This window comes from Saccostrea echinata, unplaced genomic scaffold (assembly GCF_033153115.1).
Source record: "Saccostrea echinata isolate AGI-Se365-2 ecotype Australia unplaced genomic scaffold, CSIRO_AGI_Sech_v1 ptg000030l, whole genome shotgun sequence".
In the NCBI taxonomy this organism is placed as follows: Eukaryota; Metazoa; Mollusca; class Bivalvia; order Ostreida; family Ostreidae; genus Saccostrea; species Saccostrea echinata.
Genome location: NW_026889779.1, coordinates 19,975,061 through 19,994,100, shown reverse-complemented (window position 1 = coordinate 19,994,100; position 19,040 = coordinate 19,975,061). Strand labels below are relative to the sequence as shown.

General features: G+C 32.4%; 2 protein-coding genes across 2 annotated transcripts; one reads left to right on the top strand and one right to left on the bottom strand.

Moving 5' to 3' along the window:
- The first annotated feature begins 89 nt into the window (after nucleotides 1-89).
- On the top strand, nucleotides 90-14,916 carry LOC133197483 (WD repeat-containing protein 5-like). The gene is made up of 10 exons (XM_061333546.1): nucleotides 90-379; nucleotides 1,511-1,595; nucleotides 6,094-6,238; nucleotides 7,187-7,376; nucleotides 8,756-8,864; nucleotides 9,310-9,341; nucleotides 9,643-9,742; nucleotides 10,937-11,002; nucleotides 11,233-11,325; nucleotides 14,580-14,916. Exons 1-10 carry the CDS (start codon nucleotides 258-260, stop codon nucleotides 14,712-14,714), a joined length of 1,077 nt encoding a protein of 358 aa, XP_061189530.1. The 5' UTR covers nucleotides 90-257; the 3' UTR covers nucleotides 14,715-14,916.
- A 1,984-nt stretch (nucleotides 14,917-16,900) lies between these two features.
- Nucleotides 16,901-18,685, bottom strand: LOC133196922 (serine-rich adhesin for platelets-like). The gene is made up of 2 exons (XM_061332768.1): nucleotides 17,229-18,685; nucleotides 16,901-17,129 (listed from the first exon to the last, which is right to left on the bottom strand). Exons 1-2 carry the CDS (start codon nucleotides 18,683-18,685, stop codon nucleotides 16,901-16,903), a joined length of 1,686 nt encoding a protein of 561 aa, XP_061188752.1.
- Between the last annotated feature and the right edge of the window lie 355 nt (nucleotides 18,686-19,040).

The following is a 19,040-nucleotide window of genomic DNA, read 5'->3' as shown; positions in this document are numbered from 1 at the left end:
CTCGTATAAGATTTTATATTAAAATCTTTCATATCAATAAAGCTTTATTTTGACAGTTATTTGTATTTGTTTGGCAATTACATTTACGTTTTTATCCGAATTTATTTATTTAGTCCTCAGGAATTTTTGCCTTCAGTGCGGTACTGCATAGTTTACATAGCCAACCAAGAAGGCAAGCAGGAGCAAAGACTATAGCAGGGAGCAGACGATTGTTTCTCTCCACATACTAATGTTTTGACGGACATAAACACACCACCATGTTTATTGTTAACAACCGACGGACAAGCGTGGTTTCAAATGCCACAGAGTCTGTAGATTTTAGTGAAAATGCGCGTACTGGACCTTATTTAGAGGGAAATCTAAAACTGATTGGTACAATGTAAGTTTTAAGTTTGATGGACTTCTCTTTCAGTAATTTAAGTTATAAAATTTCGAGTATCATATGGTTATGAATTTTATTACCCAATTATCTTCTTTACTATTATTTCTTGTTTTGAAAATTAGTCCTAATAAATACACTGCGTAAAATATCAAACATAACCGTTTATTTTGACAACATTTGTATTATAAATGAATGTAGAGAGAGTAATTTGATTTTAAGGAGAACTTCTCATTTTTGTTTTCAGTGGTATTTTAATGTTCTTTAGGATCTATACTTGTCTTTTTATACCAATTTGTATATTATCTTACTAAACAAAAAAAATGATTTTTTTTTTTTGATTTTTTTTTAACTTGGAAAGTTTACCTTTGGATTCTTGTCATTCATGTAATATACCCTGCACCAATCAACTACTGATTCAAACTGAATGTAAATCAAATCACAGTATTCTTCATTAATATTACACACTAAAATACCCATATTAATTAAAAAATAATAGCAACAAACTTTTGAGTGCAGACATTAATTACGATCACCCATATAGTATTTATATGGGATATTTTTTCTTACACTAATCCTTTTTCCTACAACACATCCATACAAAACAGTCCACCAACTCATATTCACTTCAGGCTCTTTCATGGCTTGTAACTGTTGAAAAAATATAGAATCAAGGATGTTTGTGAAGAGGGTATAAAGTGGGAAGGGGGGGGGGGGGCAAAAATTGTACAGTATACAGTATGTTAACTAGTTACAGTACATTAATTGTTCAATGAAATTTGATTATAATTAATAAGTTCTAAAGTCCTCATTTGTTTTTCTCATATGAATACAATTATCTCCATAAAAATGCTTGTATTTCATGTTTCAATAACTGCATCATAAAGCACTACACATTTCACACACAAATTGTAATAAAACATTTATGTATGTGTATGTACTGTACTCGTCTTTTAATTGATGATGCACTGTAATGCAAAAATGTGTCAGTTCTTCACAGCAATCTTTACTTACAGAGATAACATACAGATTACAATTGTACATTTACATTGTCTCCTTGTAATTGAATGATTTTTTTGTGTGGTAGGTAGTATCCTATGAAATTACATTGTCTTTAAATTTTGCTTTCAGTGACTGTAGCACAGATGTGATGTGCTGTAGATTTAGTCCAGATGGACAACACTTAGCAGTTGGTTTAATTGATGGATCTGTCAAGGTAAAGGATTTAAAGTTACTGTGTATTGTACGTGTTAGATATGCCTTTTGTTATAAAATATGTATACAGCTAGTTGTTAATCGATGTTTCATAGCAAGATTTCTTTTACCTGGTATGATATATGTTGTGGTAGTTTACAGGCCTCAAGTGAATGCATCAGTTAGAATTAACATGACAATGCAGATTACTTGTGCTAAAGGATAGCAGAACAATAAATCTACAATTAAGGACATTTTTATCAAAATTACCAAGATGTTCCAACTTCCAAATTAACTTTCATTACAATTTTTTTCTGAGTTTCACATACATTTATGAAGTACTTTTTACTTACTGCTTGCATTTTTATGAAATTGACGGAAGAGGGAGAAGAATGTAAAAGACCGGACCAGGATTCGAACCCAGGCCATGCTATTTGGCCACGGTGATGGAACCTACCTGACTGCCTCAAATGTAGACCATTCACCTATACTGAATACCTGTATTTTGTACAGTATTTATTGATGTGGATTGATGTATTGCTTTAATTAGCATTCAGAAATAGTTATTGATTATATGTGGAGGTGTCCCTCACTTAAACTTCTCAGCAACAGTGTAATTTATTTAATGGGTTCATTTAATGAAAACAGCTATGAATATTTCATATTCTCCACTTGGGTTCTATGTACAGTTAGATTAAGAATTTTCATGGCAGAAACAATTGCTAATAGCTTTTTGCATCATTGTGACTGCAATGCATGATTGATGGAGCCACATACTCCTTAACTGAAAAAAAAATTAATTTAGTATAATAGATTTGTCTAATAAATATTCTATAGTTAAACAGCAGTTACATTGTGCATATGTGTAATCTTCAATAAGAAAAAGGAGGTCCCACAGAGTATACTAGAACATTTTTTGTGCAAGTCCTATACAATTATGTATTACATTTATTGAGTGGGTTCGAGGGCAACATGCGTTTTGCCTGAGAACACAGTCAATAAATGTTTTGTTATACCTCATATTTTTTGACATACATGGATCTTGTGCTGGCTTCCATGATGTAGATTTCCTTTACCTGTACTAAAACTTGGTCAATTCTGTCACTGTCCATCACCAATGCATGCAAATAAGATTTAGCTGTTCCCGCCCACAGTGTGACTTAAGCAGTCCAATATCTCATCGACAGGTCCAATATCTCACTCTGAGGTCAAACATCAATTTTTTTCATGACCCTCAGTAAAACATTGGAAATGTTAGACTTTTTTAAGTATAGATTTATACAGGAACCAATTTTTTGTAACAAATATTTTTATTAATGTATTGAAATATCATTTTGTAAAGTTGCAAAAAATGTAGAATAGCTGCACAATAATATATTTTTTGGTACACTATAAAATTGAATTATAATTTTTGCAAAAGATATATGCCAGTTGTTAAATAGCTTAATTTTGGTAGTGCTCAATGAAAGATCATCATGTATGGTGACCAAATGTTGAAAACACCCTTGAAAAATGTTTTTATTTTTGTCAGTGCCATCTTTTAGATAAGAATTTTAATTCAGTCAGAGTGATATGTTTATTGTTTCGGCTTGGGTGACTTTCTTTAGGATGTTTAAATAGGCTCCAAGATTAGTTTTCAGTCTGGATAACTTTATTACAAAATTAAATGCTTGCCAGACCTTTAAGATCTTGCTCTCTTGTCTGTTTGACTTCTTAAAGCTCAAATACCTGTATCCTAATGCTTTTAAATAAGACCATGCATGCAAACATTCTAGTGACAGATGTTTTAAGAGAGAATATATAATTAGGGTTTGTAAACTGCATAATTTTTTTTTTCACTCATAAGTACTTACATATGTATTAAGTACTGGGTACATGTATTAAGTTCTATATACTGTAAAAGCAGAAATATTCGTGGTGGATTAAATTTTGTTTATTTCGTTGTTAACAATTATCAACGAAAATAAATCCAACACGAATTTTTTGTATGACTATATATTGAATAGGGTTACTTACGAAACAATGAAATTTAATGCCCACGAAACCTTTTTAGATTACAAATCAATGAAATTTTATCCCCATGAAAATGTGTGCTTCTACAGTATATATATATATATATATATATATATATATATATATATATATATATATATATATATATATATTTTATTGAAAGAACTTTAATAGAAACAACATTAAGGGTTTCCATTATAATTCCTGAGTGATTTAAAGTGTAAATTTTTCAATTTAGTTTTTGAAAGGTTGCAGCTATCTCATATTTGAGAGTTTCCTTTTTATATAATTAGAGATGGAAACATTTTGACACCTTTTTAAATACAAGGCTAAGCTGGTTAAGGTTAATATTGATCTAGACCATAAGATTTTTGTTTTGTTGATCCACTAATATTGTCATATGTTAGGATTAGCCAGTGCTTTCAAGCAACTCAAGTGTAGTAATCTTTTCCAAATACTTTTCACATTGGGACTCACTGGGATACTATAGATTTTCTGTTAGAAAAGACCTTTCTTTTAAACCATTTCATATTGTAGGATATTTTTACAAAAAATTAAAACAACTAAAACAGATGTTTGATGAGTAGATGTGACATAGTTTCAGTTCAGAGAATTTTTTTTTGTGACAAGTGTAAGACGCAGTTCCAGAAAAACCTTGAACCTCCAATAGAGGTTCCCAACCTTCACTAGGTTAAAGAATTCCTTTACAAACATCCCAAGTCAACACTTATCTTGTAATTTGTCTTGCTAGACAGAACCAACTTCAGTACAATGTTGTCAGTAAAAATTTGAAGTTTTCAATAGCTGCTAACTTAACAGGAATTACATTGATCAACCATTAAGCTCTTTTTAATTTAGAATCAATGCAAATTTGTGTTGACATTGGAGAAATCTACATTGGCTTCATGATTAGGGGGGAAATTAAATTCAGAAAAAGGTTCCCCAATTTACGATGTTGAAATTTAACCTCTCTTCCTTTAAAACAAAGCACATTGCACACTTTAGGAGCATAATTTTAGCACCTGAACGCAGAATGCTTTCCTGGGAATCAGCCAGTCATGGTACATCAATTGACAATGACTACTTTTTGTCACGTAGGCACTTGGTAAATGGGTCATTCAGATATTTGTTTGGCAATATGAATGCCCATTTATTAAATAGGATGTGAAAACTGATCAAAATTATACAACTGTTATGACAATTTTTGTCCTCATCTTACCACACTTAAAGAGTAAATTTGAAGTTTCTCATGCACATTGTAAATTTTAGTTCAGACGTTTTAAAAAAGAAATTATTACAAATCTATCAATAACCTTGGACTTTCAATAGGTTGTGAGGTGCTTATACTGTGTACAAACTTTTATCCACAGTCATAATTCCATAGAATCAAAATTTCTCTTTCATTCACAGATAGAAAATTACACAGATTTCTTGTATTAATGCCTTAATGGAAAGTTATCTCTCTTATCAGAGGGACATTACACCTTAAATGCACTTTCAATGCACTGTGACAAATTTCCATGGAAATTTGAGGATTTTCTAAAACGACTGTAATAAGTGTATGATTTAATTCAAAACAAAACACACAGTTTATATTGTCTGGCTTTAGGGTCAACAAGAACATCTTGCTTTTGATCCCAAATAGATCTGTAAAAAACAATGTACCATTTGAAGACATCTCAGTTCAAAGCCATTTAAAATAATAAAAAAAAAATGTTTTGGTTTTTTGGCAAAAAAAAAGAAAGATATCTGTGATAATTGCAATGCAATATACACCAGTTCAAGAATTAAACTATTACTGGTACACTGAGGTAATACTTAAATGTACGTTCTCACACAGATAGCATTGCTGATATTGCGACATTTAACAAAATTTGACAGTCTGTAAATGAATACAACAATTGATTAATTTCTGAAGACTGTAATTTGAGTTAACAGTACCAAGGATTTCAACAACTACTTTTTTTAAATTGCTGAATATTTGAGAAGATCAATTAATTTGATGGAAAATAGAATTTCAGATGATTGAAAGGAAATGTTTTGAATCACATGTAATATTATACAATTTGTTTATGTAGATTTATTTGTCAAGTTTAATAATCTTGATTTATTGAACATTTGATCCTTTTCTTTATACATGACAAGTGTGTTCATTGTGCTCTTACTAAAGGGCCTTATTTATGAATTTCAGTTTAGGAACCAGGCCAGCACAGATTTTAACATTCTAAATAATGCCATTTTTGGGTAGAATGTAAACAATAATTTTACCAATATAACAGTCGATACACTGTTTTCCCTCCTCCTTTGGGATGAAGGAAGGAAGAAATGTAGCATAATATGGGCTTCTGACAATGTAGATTTATATGCCAGTACACATATACTCAAATATGACATGTAATACGTCGGTTGTATTTTATAGATCAGATCTACAGCCTATCCATGTTGTATTATAGATCTACAGCCCATCCACGTACCAGTGCCTGTAATATGTCTGTTGTATTTTATAGATCTACAGCCCATCCACATACCAGTGCCTCTACAGTCTCCAAGACACAGATACTCAGAAAAAACATCTGCCTGTTACTCAGATCCGTTTCCGACTATACTCATCCGATGAAAAACCCGAGTATTCACACATTCTTATTGCCTCATGTAAGTTTTAAGATCCTCCAAACTAAAGGTTTATTAAGATTTTATTTTATCGAGAGCCATGCTTGATAGAGGTATTGTTACAGAGAAAATTGGCAAAGGGTATAAAATTTGCCAGTTCTGTCTTTCAGCTTTGAGAGGTGTGAGCTCTTCTGGTAATGCCCCACAGGGCTATATATATAGTCCTAGTAAGCCAGTTTTAGTTTCCAGTTTTTTGGAAAACAGTGTTTTATTGATTTCAAATTCAATAACTTGAATTTGAGCAGCATAAATTACTTTCATTTATAAGTTTACAGATACATGTACATTTTGAATTTTAGAGACAACTTAATTTTGGGTCTGATTTACAAAAATCCCTTTTTTTTAAAAAAAAAAAATTGAAAGTTAAAATGTCACATGAGTGGGTACTGAAAGGGACTATTCACTATAACATATCCGGGGGGGGGGGGGGGGGGGGGGGGGGGGGGTTAACAGTGACAAATAAATTTCTTAGAGGTCTGAAATTTTTCTTTTACATGTCTTATTAATTGCTTATTAATTGATTTGAATCCAGTATTGCTTCTATGACTTCATACTGACGTCAACATATTTATTGTTCCATTTTGATCTTTATATGTACATGCAGCTTAATTCTTGCAGATCCATACTTTAACCCTTTGAATTATACTTAAGGACAGTGACTTAAATTTGGCATGCACATTTCACAAATAAAGCTTAAAATATATAGAGAGTGAAATTTTCAATTACTCTGTTTAAATCTAGAGGTTATTTATGGTTAAGTGTAGTTATGTACCCTTAATCATGGGTAGCTGCTTCCAGAGGCCAAATATTCACTAACAAAACAACACAGCATGTGTTCTTTGTAATTTAAAGTTCTCATAAAAGAAATCTTACACTAGCTTTCGATATATATACTGGTATATATATATTTTCATGTGACAACATTTTCAGATGCATCAGGTTTAGTCAAATTTTGGCATTACACATCAGGGAAATGTCTGCACACTATCAACGAAGTTAGACAAACACTAAATATAGCTGTAAATCCAGATGGCACCAGATTTCTGACCACTGGTGACAGTCCACAAATCCACGTGTATGACGAAGACACAAAAAAGAGAATCAATACACTTGAACCAAGGTATGCAAAATCTTTGTAAAATAAAGGGAAAATATCAACCCCTTCCTTTTCAAGAGAAAAAAAACAAGTAGGAATAAAAAGCATTTTATATAATTCTCTCTTTCTCCCATTTCCAATAACTCATCAGACAGTTATTTTTTTGCCCCGCCATGAATATGGTCAGGGCATATAGTGTTTGTCATGTCCGTCTTCCGTCCTTATGTCTGTCTTTCTGTCACGCTTTGCGTTTAGCTCTGTTCAAAGCTCAGTTTCAAAGAAACCATCCAAGATATTTTTATCAAACTTCATATGCTGATAGATATTGATGAGAGCTATGCAACTGCATCAACATTTTTTTTACCTTGACCTTTTCTTTGACCTTGACCTCAGTTTTCTTAAATAAGTGTTTAGCTCAGTTTTAAAGATACCATTCAAGGTAGTGTAATCAAACTTCATATGTTCATACATACTGATATAAGCTATTCAACTGCATCAACATTTTTTTGACCTTGACCTTTCCTTTGACCTTGACCTCACTTTTCTTCAATTAGTGTCAAACTTCATATGCTGATACATACTGATGTAAGCTATTCAACTGCATCAATATTTTTTGACCTTGACCTTTCCTTTGACCTTGACCTCACTTTTCTCAATTTGTGTTTAACTTAGTTTTATAGAAAACATTCGTAATATTTTATCAAACTTCATATGCTAATACATTCTGATGTAACCTTTTCAACTGCATCAACATTTTTTGACCTTTACCTTTCCTTTGACCTTAACTTCATTTATTTTAAATGTTTAGCTTAGTTTTGAATAAACCATTCAAATATTTTTATCAAACTTAAATATGCTAATACGTATTTGTGAGAAGTATTCAACTGCATCAAAAACATTTGACCTTGAACTTTCCTGTGACCTTGACCTCACTTTTCTTAGATTTGCATATTGCTTAATTTTAAAGAAACCATTTAAGATATATTTATGTAAGTTTATGCACTTATACATAATTTGGTGAGAATTTATCATCTATATCCAACTTTTTAGATTTCAATTTTTTTAAAGGAACTTTTCAAGATATTCTCATTTTTCATACAGTAAAACAAATTTTCATGTTGCTTTACTAATATACCCTTGGCGGGGCATTCATGTCCTATGGACATATTTCTAGTTTATAAAACATTTTCTGTATAAACATCCACAATGGTTTTTCAGTGTCTTTTTCTAACAGCAGATTATTTCTTTGTCTCTTTTTTTACCAAGAAGAAAAGAATCCTTTAAAAAATAATTTTGTTGACTTTCCTAAACATATGAAGCAAAATTTAAGAGACATTATCCCATGATTTTCACCTGTACTAAAAAAAATCAGTGTTATGTGAAATATGCATGTTTTCTTTTAGTGATTCTCGAGATAAGATGGATGGTCATCATTTCCGAGTGTTTGCAGCCCAGTATCATCCAAACTTCCCTCATGTCTTCATCTCAGGAGGATGGGATAACACAGTGCATGTAAGTGGCATTTTATTGGGATAAAATGGTACATGTAAGTGACAGTTTATTGGGATAATTTAACTCATATTTTATCAGAGAAGTTTTGGTTTAGTTAATAGAAAAGAAGATAAGAAATTTTTGTCTTAAATGTACCTCAAGTTTGTTCCTTCTTCTTGTACAGCAGTGTCCAAACCAAAAAACGTTTCTTTATTCACTGCAAACTGCTTTGATCAAAGTCATATATATCAAAAAGTAAGCCATCATATTTGACCTTCCATTCTGACCCACACATGCCACAGACATGTAACCTTGAAGTCAAGTCATATTTAATTACAATGATTTAGCACCAACTTTTTTCACATTTTGATTTTAAGAGTTACAACTGAAGTAAAGAATGTTGAAACTTTTTTCATTAATTGAAAATAAAACAATTTAATTTATAATAATTTCTATTTCATTTCAGTTTTGGGATGATCGACAAAGACAGTCAATAAGGTAAGCAATATTCTTCACCAGATTAAGTAGAGTGCTTGGGAAAGCTTAATTAATCTGATTCTGCATCAATAAAATGTAGAGGCTTTGGAAATATTAAAAAGAGTACTAACTAGAAAGATAGTAACCATTCTGTTTTTAACACTATATTATATAAGTTAGAATTATCAGTGGACCATACATCTTACAAAGTCCTCATTCTGTTTTAACTCTGTAAGTTAATTCCATTTTAGATTAATTAGTGGACCATACATCTTACAAAGTCTTCATTCTGTTTTAACTCTGTAAGTTAATTCCCTTTTAGATTGATTAGTGGACCACACATCTGTGGAGAAGCCTTAGACATTGACCCAATTCATAATCATATCCTAACGGGGTCCTGGAGGAAAATTGACGTACTTCAGGTATATACATTAAAAACTAATGATATACCAACATCCAAATTCAGTTTCTTAGTTCATATAAACTGCATTGGAGCAGATTTATACACTGACTTAAGGCTGATGTTGGGATTTGATTAAAATGAAAGTTATTCTGATAACAGATATTATCACATTAATTAAGTTCTATCTTTTGAAATACAGTTGAACTTAGGTATCTCGAACACCAAGGATATGTCAAAGTGATTTGGAAGTCCAACCACTTATTCTAAGGGCTGAAACGATTCAATATTGTTTAATATTACTGCTCGGTTCAATGTTCGATTCACTATCTCGATTTTCGGTTCGGTACGTTTTTTTATAATCGGATGTGGTTACTCCTTGAAATAGATCAGGTTCGACCTCATTTTAATAGTTTGACACACATGAGGGAGAAAATTGCGACGGAAAAGTTTCAGAGCAGGCTGATGCTGCTAGTATTGACATGAACAAAGTGCTCTTTAATCTACAGAAGCACAAGTAGTGCTCTTTATTGTATCATCACCCTTTACTTGCCTTTTGAAATCTGAATACATGTTTTCTTGAACCTTTTGATGTGTTTCTTTTTTAAAATGTATCGTATTGAAAAAAATTGAATTGTGACACAAGTATCGCGATACATACCGTATCGTTGAGGGGGCATATCGTTTCAGCCCTACTTATTCTTTAAGTATTTTACCCTCGATATCTCAAATCATCAGATATCTCGAAGTTTTTCCTCTGTCCCACAGAGTTCAAGATAATCCAACTTAACTCGTATATGAGTTGAGTCATGTTATTGAGGTGAATAGATTAAGTCCAAGCATCACTGCAGGTTCTATTATCCTCCAGGGGCTGTGGCAAATAATTGTGCTTCTGTCATTGTGTCATTGTCATTGAACTCTCTACATCATATACTATTGATAAAGTTGATTTAGACCATTGTGTGTGAACTCATTGCTTTTCCTATACAGTATTGTCAGAACTATTGAACAGTCAGTGATCATTGTTCATATTCATTGTATTGTACCATTGAACAGTCATTCATATTTGTTTGCATTGTATGATTATTCATTTTACATTTTATCTCAGAGTAAAGCCATGACAAAAAAACTGCCAAATCATTGTTGCTTTATTCTATCAAAATAATGAGATTTGACTGTAATTACAAATTAAAATGAAGTTTGCATTAAACTGTAGATTTGGGATTTTGCTAGTGCTGAGAAAATAAAAGATGTTCCTCCAGAGCCAATGAATGACAGTTTGGTAAGATCATTATTTGTATATGTAATTGTGCATTCACTGTTATTTCATGTATCAGACTTATAACATGACAGATACATTTGTTGTATCCACTTGATGTGTGATCCAGTAAATGTATGTGAGTGGTCCATTTAGTTTTTCTTTTAGGTGTTACAATGTGATTTAGTATGAAACTGCAACCAACTGTACATATTGTACCTACAGTGATTCATTTCTATGGTATTTAATTGTAGCTGTACTGTTGTCAGTGGCTGGGGAAGGAGAACATCATTTGTGGAGGATCAGACATGAACATGGCCAGAGTTATTGATAGGGGGACATTAAATGTAAGTACCAAGTAGAACTGATAGCTAGAACATTAATAGTGTGAGTACTGGACAGAATAATAGGGGAGCATTAAATATTTAAAAATACTGAGAAAAGTTACTGATATGGAAACATTAGATATTAGTACTGATTGAGCTGATTGAATTACTGACAATGGAACAGTAAATGCAAGTTTCAAGTAAAATTAGGGAAAGGTATAATGTAAATATGTTACTGATAGGGGGGCATTAAATATAAGTACCAAGCAGAATTACTCTAACATTAAATGTAATTACTGAGTAGAATTACTGAGAGGCTAAGTACTATGTAAAATAACTGAAAGGGGAAAATTAAATATAAGTGCTGGTGTGCTACTGATGGAAAAACACTGTCAGTGACTGAAAAGGGAACACTGAATTTGAGTACTGAGCAGATTTACTGATTAGTTCTTAATACTACTTTGAAAGTACTTAAATTATCTCACTCAAAATATGGCACAATCTTCCTAATCAGTAAATTAGCATAAACATGAATTTGTGCATGTGGACCAAAATGTTTACAACTTACAAGTATGTACTTGAATTAGCAGACTAGGCGCAGCACAAAAGGCACTAAAATATGATAATTGCTAAAATAAATACATCTGTAGTATTTATAGCAGAATTTTTAATATGGGAATATAAAATGTAAGTACAGGACAGAAGTGATAATGAACATAAAATATAAGTGTTAGGGCATATTACAAATACTGGGCAGAATTGCTGAAATGGACCATTAAATTTAAGTACTCATGTACCTACAGAAAAAGTGGTAAAATCCAGCCTATTCCTGTTAGATAAGGTATCTTTGAAGGCAAATTCTCTAAATAAGTTATAATGATTTAAAAAGCTAAGTACAGTAGAACATGGTTATAGTGAATCATCAGGGACAGCTTCAATATATTTCCCATAATTTATCCTAGGAACTTTTAAGCTCACCTGAGTCAAAGGCTCAAGTAATTTTTCTGATCAATGTTTGTCATCTATTTGCCTTGAATTTGTCCTCTAACCTAAGAATCTTCAGAGGTACATCAAAGTCTCTGTCATTTTTACATTTGTCTGTCTCACTGTTTTGGTCAAGTAATTGTACATGGGGCAAGAATGGGGTCACAATGTTTTACGTGGAAATTTGTAGGGAAAATTTTTAAAATCATTTTCTCAGAGCAGGAAAGCAGAGTTAAAATAAATCAGGTGAGCACTGTAGCCCATGGGCTACTTATTAAAATTTTGTATGGGGTTTAGTTGTGAGCATGATATGTAACCACCCTTGTTCTCTATAAACATGTTTGATTTGTATCTACAGCTCTTAGATACCAAAATTATAAAGTGAAATGTTAGGTATATTTAAAGACTGTCACATCTCATTATCTCTTTGAAGGGACAGAGAAAACATTTTGAGATATCTGAGATTTCAGATATTAAGATTAAAATATAAAGAGAACTAGAAATATGGCCATAGGACATGAATGCCCCACCGAGGGTATATTAGTAATGCAACATGAAAATTTTTATTAGTAATTTAGTGTATGAAATTTGATGAGAATATCTTGAATAGTTTCTTTAAAATTGAAATTGAAATCTAAAAAGTTGGATATAGATGATAAATTCTCACCAAATTATGCATAAGTGCATAAGCTTACTTAAATATATCTTAAACGGTTTCTTTAAAATCAATCAAAATGCAAATTTAAAAACAGTAAGCTCAAGGTCACAGGAAAGTTCAAGGTCAAATGTTTTTGATGCATTTGAATAGTTCTCACAAATACATATCAGTATATTAAGTTTGATAAAAATATTTTGAATGTTTAATTTAAAACTGAGCTAAACACTAATTTAAAATAAATGAAGTTAAGGTCAAAGGAAAGGTCAAGGTCAAAAAATGTTGATGCAGTTGAAAAGGTTACATCAGTATGTATTAGCATATGAAATTTGATAAAAATATTATGAATGGTTTCATTAAAACTAAATTAAACACAAATCGAGAAAAGTGAGGTCAAGGTCAAAGGGAAGGTCATGGTCAAAAATATTGATGCAGTTGAATAGCTTACATCAGTATGTATCAGCATTTGAAGTTTGACACTAATTTAAGAAAAGTGAGGTCGAAGGTCAAAGGAAAGGTCAAGGTAAAAAAAAATTGATGCAGTTGAATAGCTCTCATCAGTATGTTTTAGCATATGAAGTTTGATAACACTATTTTGAATGGTTTCTTTAAAAGTGAGCTAAACACTTATTTAAGAAAAGTGAGGTCAAGGTCAAAGGAAAGGTCAGGTAAAAAATTATTGATGCAGTGGAATAGCTCTCATCAGTATGTATCAGCATATGTAGTTTGATGAAAATATCTTGAATGATTTCATTAAAACTGAGCTAAACACTAATTTAAGAAAAGTGAGGTCAAGGTCAAAGGAAAGGTCAAGGTAAAAAAAAAAATGTTGATGCAGTTGAATAGCTTACATCATTATGAATCAACACATGAAGTTTGATTACACTATCTTGAATGGTATCTTTAAAACTGAGCTAAACACCAAGTCAAAAAAAGTGAGGTCAAAGGAAAGGTCAAGGTCAAAAAATGTTAATGCAGTTGCATAGCTCTCATCAATATCTATTCAGCATATGAAGTTTGATAAAAATATCTTGTTTTGTTTCTTTGAAACTGAGCTTTGAACAGAGCTAAACGCAAAGCGTGATGGAAAGACAGACAGAAGGATGGAAGACGGACATGACAAACACTATATGCCCGGCCATATTCATGGTGGGGCATAAAAAGTAGTAGGGACTTCCACTTCACTCAGGCATATTGTTACGAGTTATCAATGTCAGAGATATCTATAAGTTCAGTTATACACTTTAGAATAGGTCTGCAGATGTTCATTAAAATTTATTCAATGGTAGTATTTAAACAGTAATGTCTGACATCAAAAATGACATTTCTGGAATATATTTAATTATTTATTGATGAAAAAGTTGGATACATTTGTATGTATGTGACACATTTTTCGGATACCTACAACAGGAAAATGTGATTGTTTTTCTCTTAACTAGTTAGCCTTTTTCAGAAGCTCCTAACTGCATATTTGTTTTGGTTGTCTAAACATACAATTTATACTAGTATATAAAACTCTTAATACATTTGAATCTTGCAACATTCCACAACCATATCTTCAATAGAAACTATGCATTCATAAAGTAAAAGGTCAGAAAATAAGATGAATTTATTAATAAGATTTTTTTCTTTGCAGACAACTGGGCATTTATGTGAACTTCCACAGGGCGTGTATTGCATTGATAATGATGGCCATGGCAACAGCCCCCTGGTGGCCATAGGAAGTAGCAACAATATTTATCTGGTGCGCAGTGAAAAGAAAATCAGCTAAGAATGGGTCTATGATTTATTTATCCAACATGTTATGACATTCAGGTGATATTTGAGCTTAAGCTCTCTGATTTTGAAATGATATTGAGCATTTTATTATTGTGATACACCATGTAAACCTTTAAAAATACAATTTTATACTGTTTTGGTTATGTACATAATTCTTTTTCTTTATACCATTAAAATTTATTTGTATATCAGAGTTAAGTTTTATATTGTTTGTATGAGAAGAATTGATAAACTTGAGCTTGGCCAATGGTCATTCAAGTTAGTTGTATATATTTAATTCAGCACTGAATTCTTGTCGTCGGTCCTATAACAGCATATGGCTTATAGCCATGCCAACAAATTGAATATCATAGATAATTTAATGAAATGCGTAATGATAATTTGTCACCACAGAGAGGTGCTGTTATAGGCCTGACAACATCCAAAAATAAGAATTTAATGCTTTCAGAACTTGTGTGCTTGAGATGTAAGAACTGTTGTGATGTGGAAAGTTAAATAATGCAAATGAATATTGCGAGGGAAAAAATGACAAATTAATTTTAAACGTATAATTGCTATATTTTTACAGTAAGTTAATAGGGTATTTGTTTTTAATTAATTGAGCCAAAACTATATACATCTGTATACATTTTTGTGTTCCAAGAGTATTCATGCAGTGGCAAGGTTTTTGTGTGTTATATAGGGTATAGTTAAAAGTTGTACAAAAGGTATACATGTAGTATATATGTAGTTTACAATAAGTAGACGATACTTCTGTATCAAACAAAACAGTGTACAATAGGTAGGGGATACTTCTGTATCAAACAAAACAGTGTACAATAGGTAGGGGATACTTCTGTTTCAAACAAAACAGTGTACAATAGGTAGGGGATACTTCTGTTTCAAACAAAACAGTGTACAATAGGTAGGGGATACTTCTGTATCAAACAAAACAGTGTGCAATAGGTAGGGGATACTTCTGTATCAAACAAAACAGTGTACAATAGGTAGGGGATACTTCTGTATCAAACAAAACAGTGTGCAATAGGTAGGGGATACTTCTGTATCAATCAAAACAGTGTACAATAGGTAGACGATACTTCTGTATCAAACAAAACAGTGTACAATAGGTAGGGGATACTTCTGTATCAAACAAAACAGTGTACAATAGGTAGAGGATACTTCTGTATCAATCAAGGCAGTGTACAGTAAGTAGAGAATAATTCTGTATCAAACAAAACAAGTAGAGGATACTTCTGTGTCAAACAAAACAGTGTTCTATTGAGGATACTTTTGTATCAAACAAATCAGTGTACAATAGGAAGGGGATAATTCTATATCAATCAAGGCAGTGTACAGTAAGTAGAGAATAATTCTGTATCAAACAAAACAAGTAGAGGATACTTCTGTGTCAAACAAAACAGTGTTCTATTGAGGATACTTTTGTATCAAACAAATCAGTGTACAATAGGAAGGGGATAATTCTATATCAATCAAGGCAGTGTACAGTAAGTAGAGAATAATTCTGTATCAAACAAAACAAGTAGAGGATACTTCTGTGTCAAACAAAACAGTGTTCTATTGAGGATACTTTTGTATCAAACAAATCAGTGTACAATAGGAAGGGGATATTTCTTCATCAAACAAAACAGTGTACAATAGGTAGAGGATACTTCTGTATCAAACAAAACAGTGTGCAATAGGTAGGGATTACTTCTGTATCAAATAAAAAGGTTTACAATAGGTAGGGGATACTTTATAATGGTAGAATAAATCTCAAGGGGGATAACTGCACCCTATTTCTTTAACATGAAAATTTCCTTGTTCATTAGGTACACTGTCCACCTCACCCGGAGGGCTCATGATTTGAACAAACTTAAATATACACTATGTAATGAAGCTTTCATCTCTCCTGACCAAGTGGTTCTTGAGAAGAGAATTTATGAAGATGCCATTAAATTTTCAAAACCTTTTACTTATCTCCCCTTGAAAGAGGGCCTGACACTTCATTTGAAGAAACTTTAATCACCTTTAAACAAGGATGCTTTGTGGCAAGTTTTCTTAAAACTGGACCAGTGGTTCTTGAGAAGTCTAAGACAGACGGACATACGGATGCCAGACAAAGTGTGATCATAAAGGCTCTCCTGAGCTTTTAGCTCAGGTGAGCTAAAATGATTGGAATATTCAAGTTCAATCAAATTAAATATAGGCACCAGTATCTGGCTGGTGTAACGATACACCGTTCACCTTTATTTTTTCACCCTTATCTAAATTTATCTGTGCATAACCATCAGGTGTTAGTGGTTTGAAATTTGATTGTTTTTGATGAGAAACACTTCTTAACTTATGAATTTCTTTATAAGTCTCTCCCTCAATTCTTCTTGAAGTAGATTCCACATCATTTGGTTTGTATGTTCCCATTTTCCTCCTTAAATACAGAAAGATTTTTAAAGCTTCATCTCTTAAAATTCTGACAATAAATGTTTATATTTTGTTTGACATTAAAATACAAAAAAGAATTACTAACTTTCTATAGCATATAAAACCAAGAATTGCGATGAGTATAAGTACTACTACTGGTACCAAGACCCCAGCCACTATGTGGGTATCCACTTGTGAACTTTCCTCTGGAAGGAACTTGGTGGTGACTCTTCCACTGGAGACTGCTCTTGGGTTTTTAAGAGTAGTTGGTCTAGAAATTGTTGATTTGCTGGTCCTATAAGTAGCATCATTTTGTAGTGAGGGATGGCTATGACTCTTGACGGTGGTTGATGTGGAGGTGTCTATTTCTGGTGTTTTGGGTGCTGCTCTTGTAGACCTTAAGGTTGTGGAATTGAATTTTGTTGTTGTTTTACTGGTTTTCTTGCTATTTGTCATTTTTGTAGGTTTTAATGTTGGGAAGACATCATCATCAACATCACCAGAATTCATTCCAGATTCTGAATTCATTCCAGATTCTCCAGAAGTATTTTCTTCTACTGTTTGATAGATGGAAACTCTTTGTACAATACTTTTTTCTGTGGTCTCAGCGAAGTTTCCTGAGGAATCAATATTCATTGTTGACCAAATACTACTTTCTATTAATTCCTCTGCTTCTGGCTCCCAAGAAGCAATTGGGGACTTGGTTTCCATTTTAGATACCATGTTTCCCTTTTGCTCTTCAGAGGATTTCTTGATAGACTTGATTGTGATGTACAATGAATCTACATCACTTTTTAACAAAGTTGTTGTAGATTCAGTGACTGTTTCATCAAGCATCCTTGTGGAATTTTCTTTTGCCTCAGTCCAACCAGTGACCCTTGAAGATTCAGTGGGTAAATCAGGCATATTTTCAGAAGAGAATTCAGGCTTTTCATTTAAGGATATAGTTCTAGGCTGCAATTCTTTTAATTTGTTTATGAATTCAGTGGTAATTTCGTTGACTGAATATGTTGTCTTGTTGATTAGAGTCACTGTTGATTCCATGGAATCTAGCTGAAAGTCTGCATTAGTAGTTTCAGATAAATTTTCAGAGAAAGCTGATGTTAATAATGAGGATTTCTTGAACTCTGGGGAGAATTCTATCGTGGAAACCTCAGTTTGATTATCTAACTGTTTGTTTTCTATAGATTTGTCCATGTTTGACCAAGGTATGGTATCCATTGCAGTTATATCATTGTTAATCAAGTTAGGTGTAGGTTCAGTGACTGGTATTGTAGGTCCTGAAAATTGTTCTCTTGGTTCAGTCCAGCTAGCTCCCTCTGAAGAGAGTGTGAGTGTTGATTCATCAGACGATTTAGACAGACTTGCAGTAGAGGACTCATGTGCTTCATTTAAATCACCTGTAGACGTGGGTGCAGATGATAGTTTTTTCCAGTTTATTATTGAATCATCACTTGTGCTGTTCACCGTAGACATGTCATAAGATTCTGTGAAATCTTTCTCCACACCTGAGGAATGCGGCACTACCAACGATTCTGTTATTTCTGAGTCAGAGAAATTCATCGCAGCAAGTTTAACTGGTGATCAAATGCGCACAAAAAGCACCAAATCAAGGGGGTCCTGAAATAGTTCAGAAGTTGTCAAAGTCGTCTGTATTCAATCACTTTGTCTAGTCCAAATGAAATGTAAATGCTGAAAATCTCGTTTTAGTAGTCGTGACTACTTTTTGCTGCTTTGTAATATTTAGCAGGGTTTTCGAGAGTTCAGAAGGGAGTCGTGATAAGATATCCTACCGGGAATGTCCATGTCCGCTTTTCTTGAAAAAAGGAAAGACATATTTTTGTTTTTATTGTTTATTGTGTGATATTATTTACATAAATCGGGAATAAGTAGATAAGAGACAAAGAGGAAAACAAAA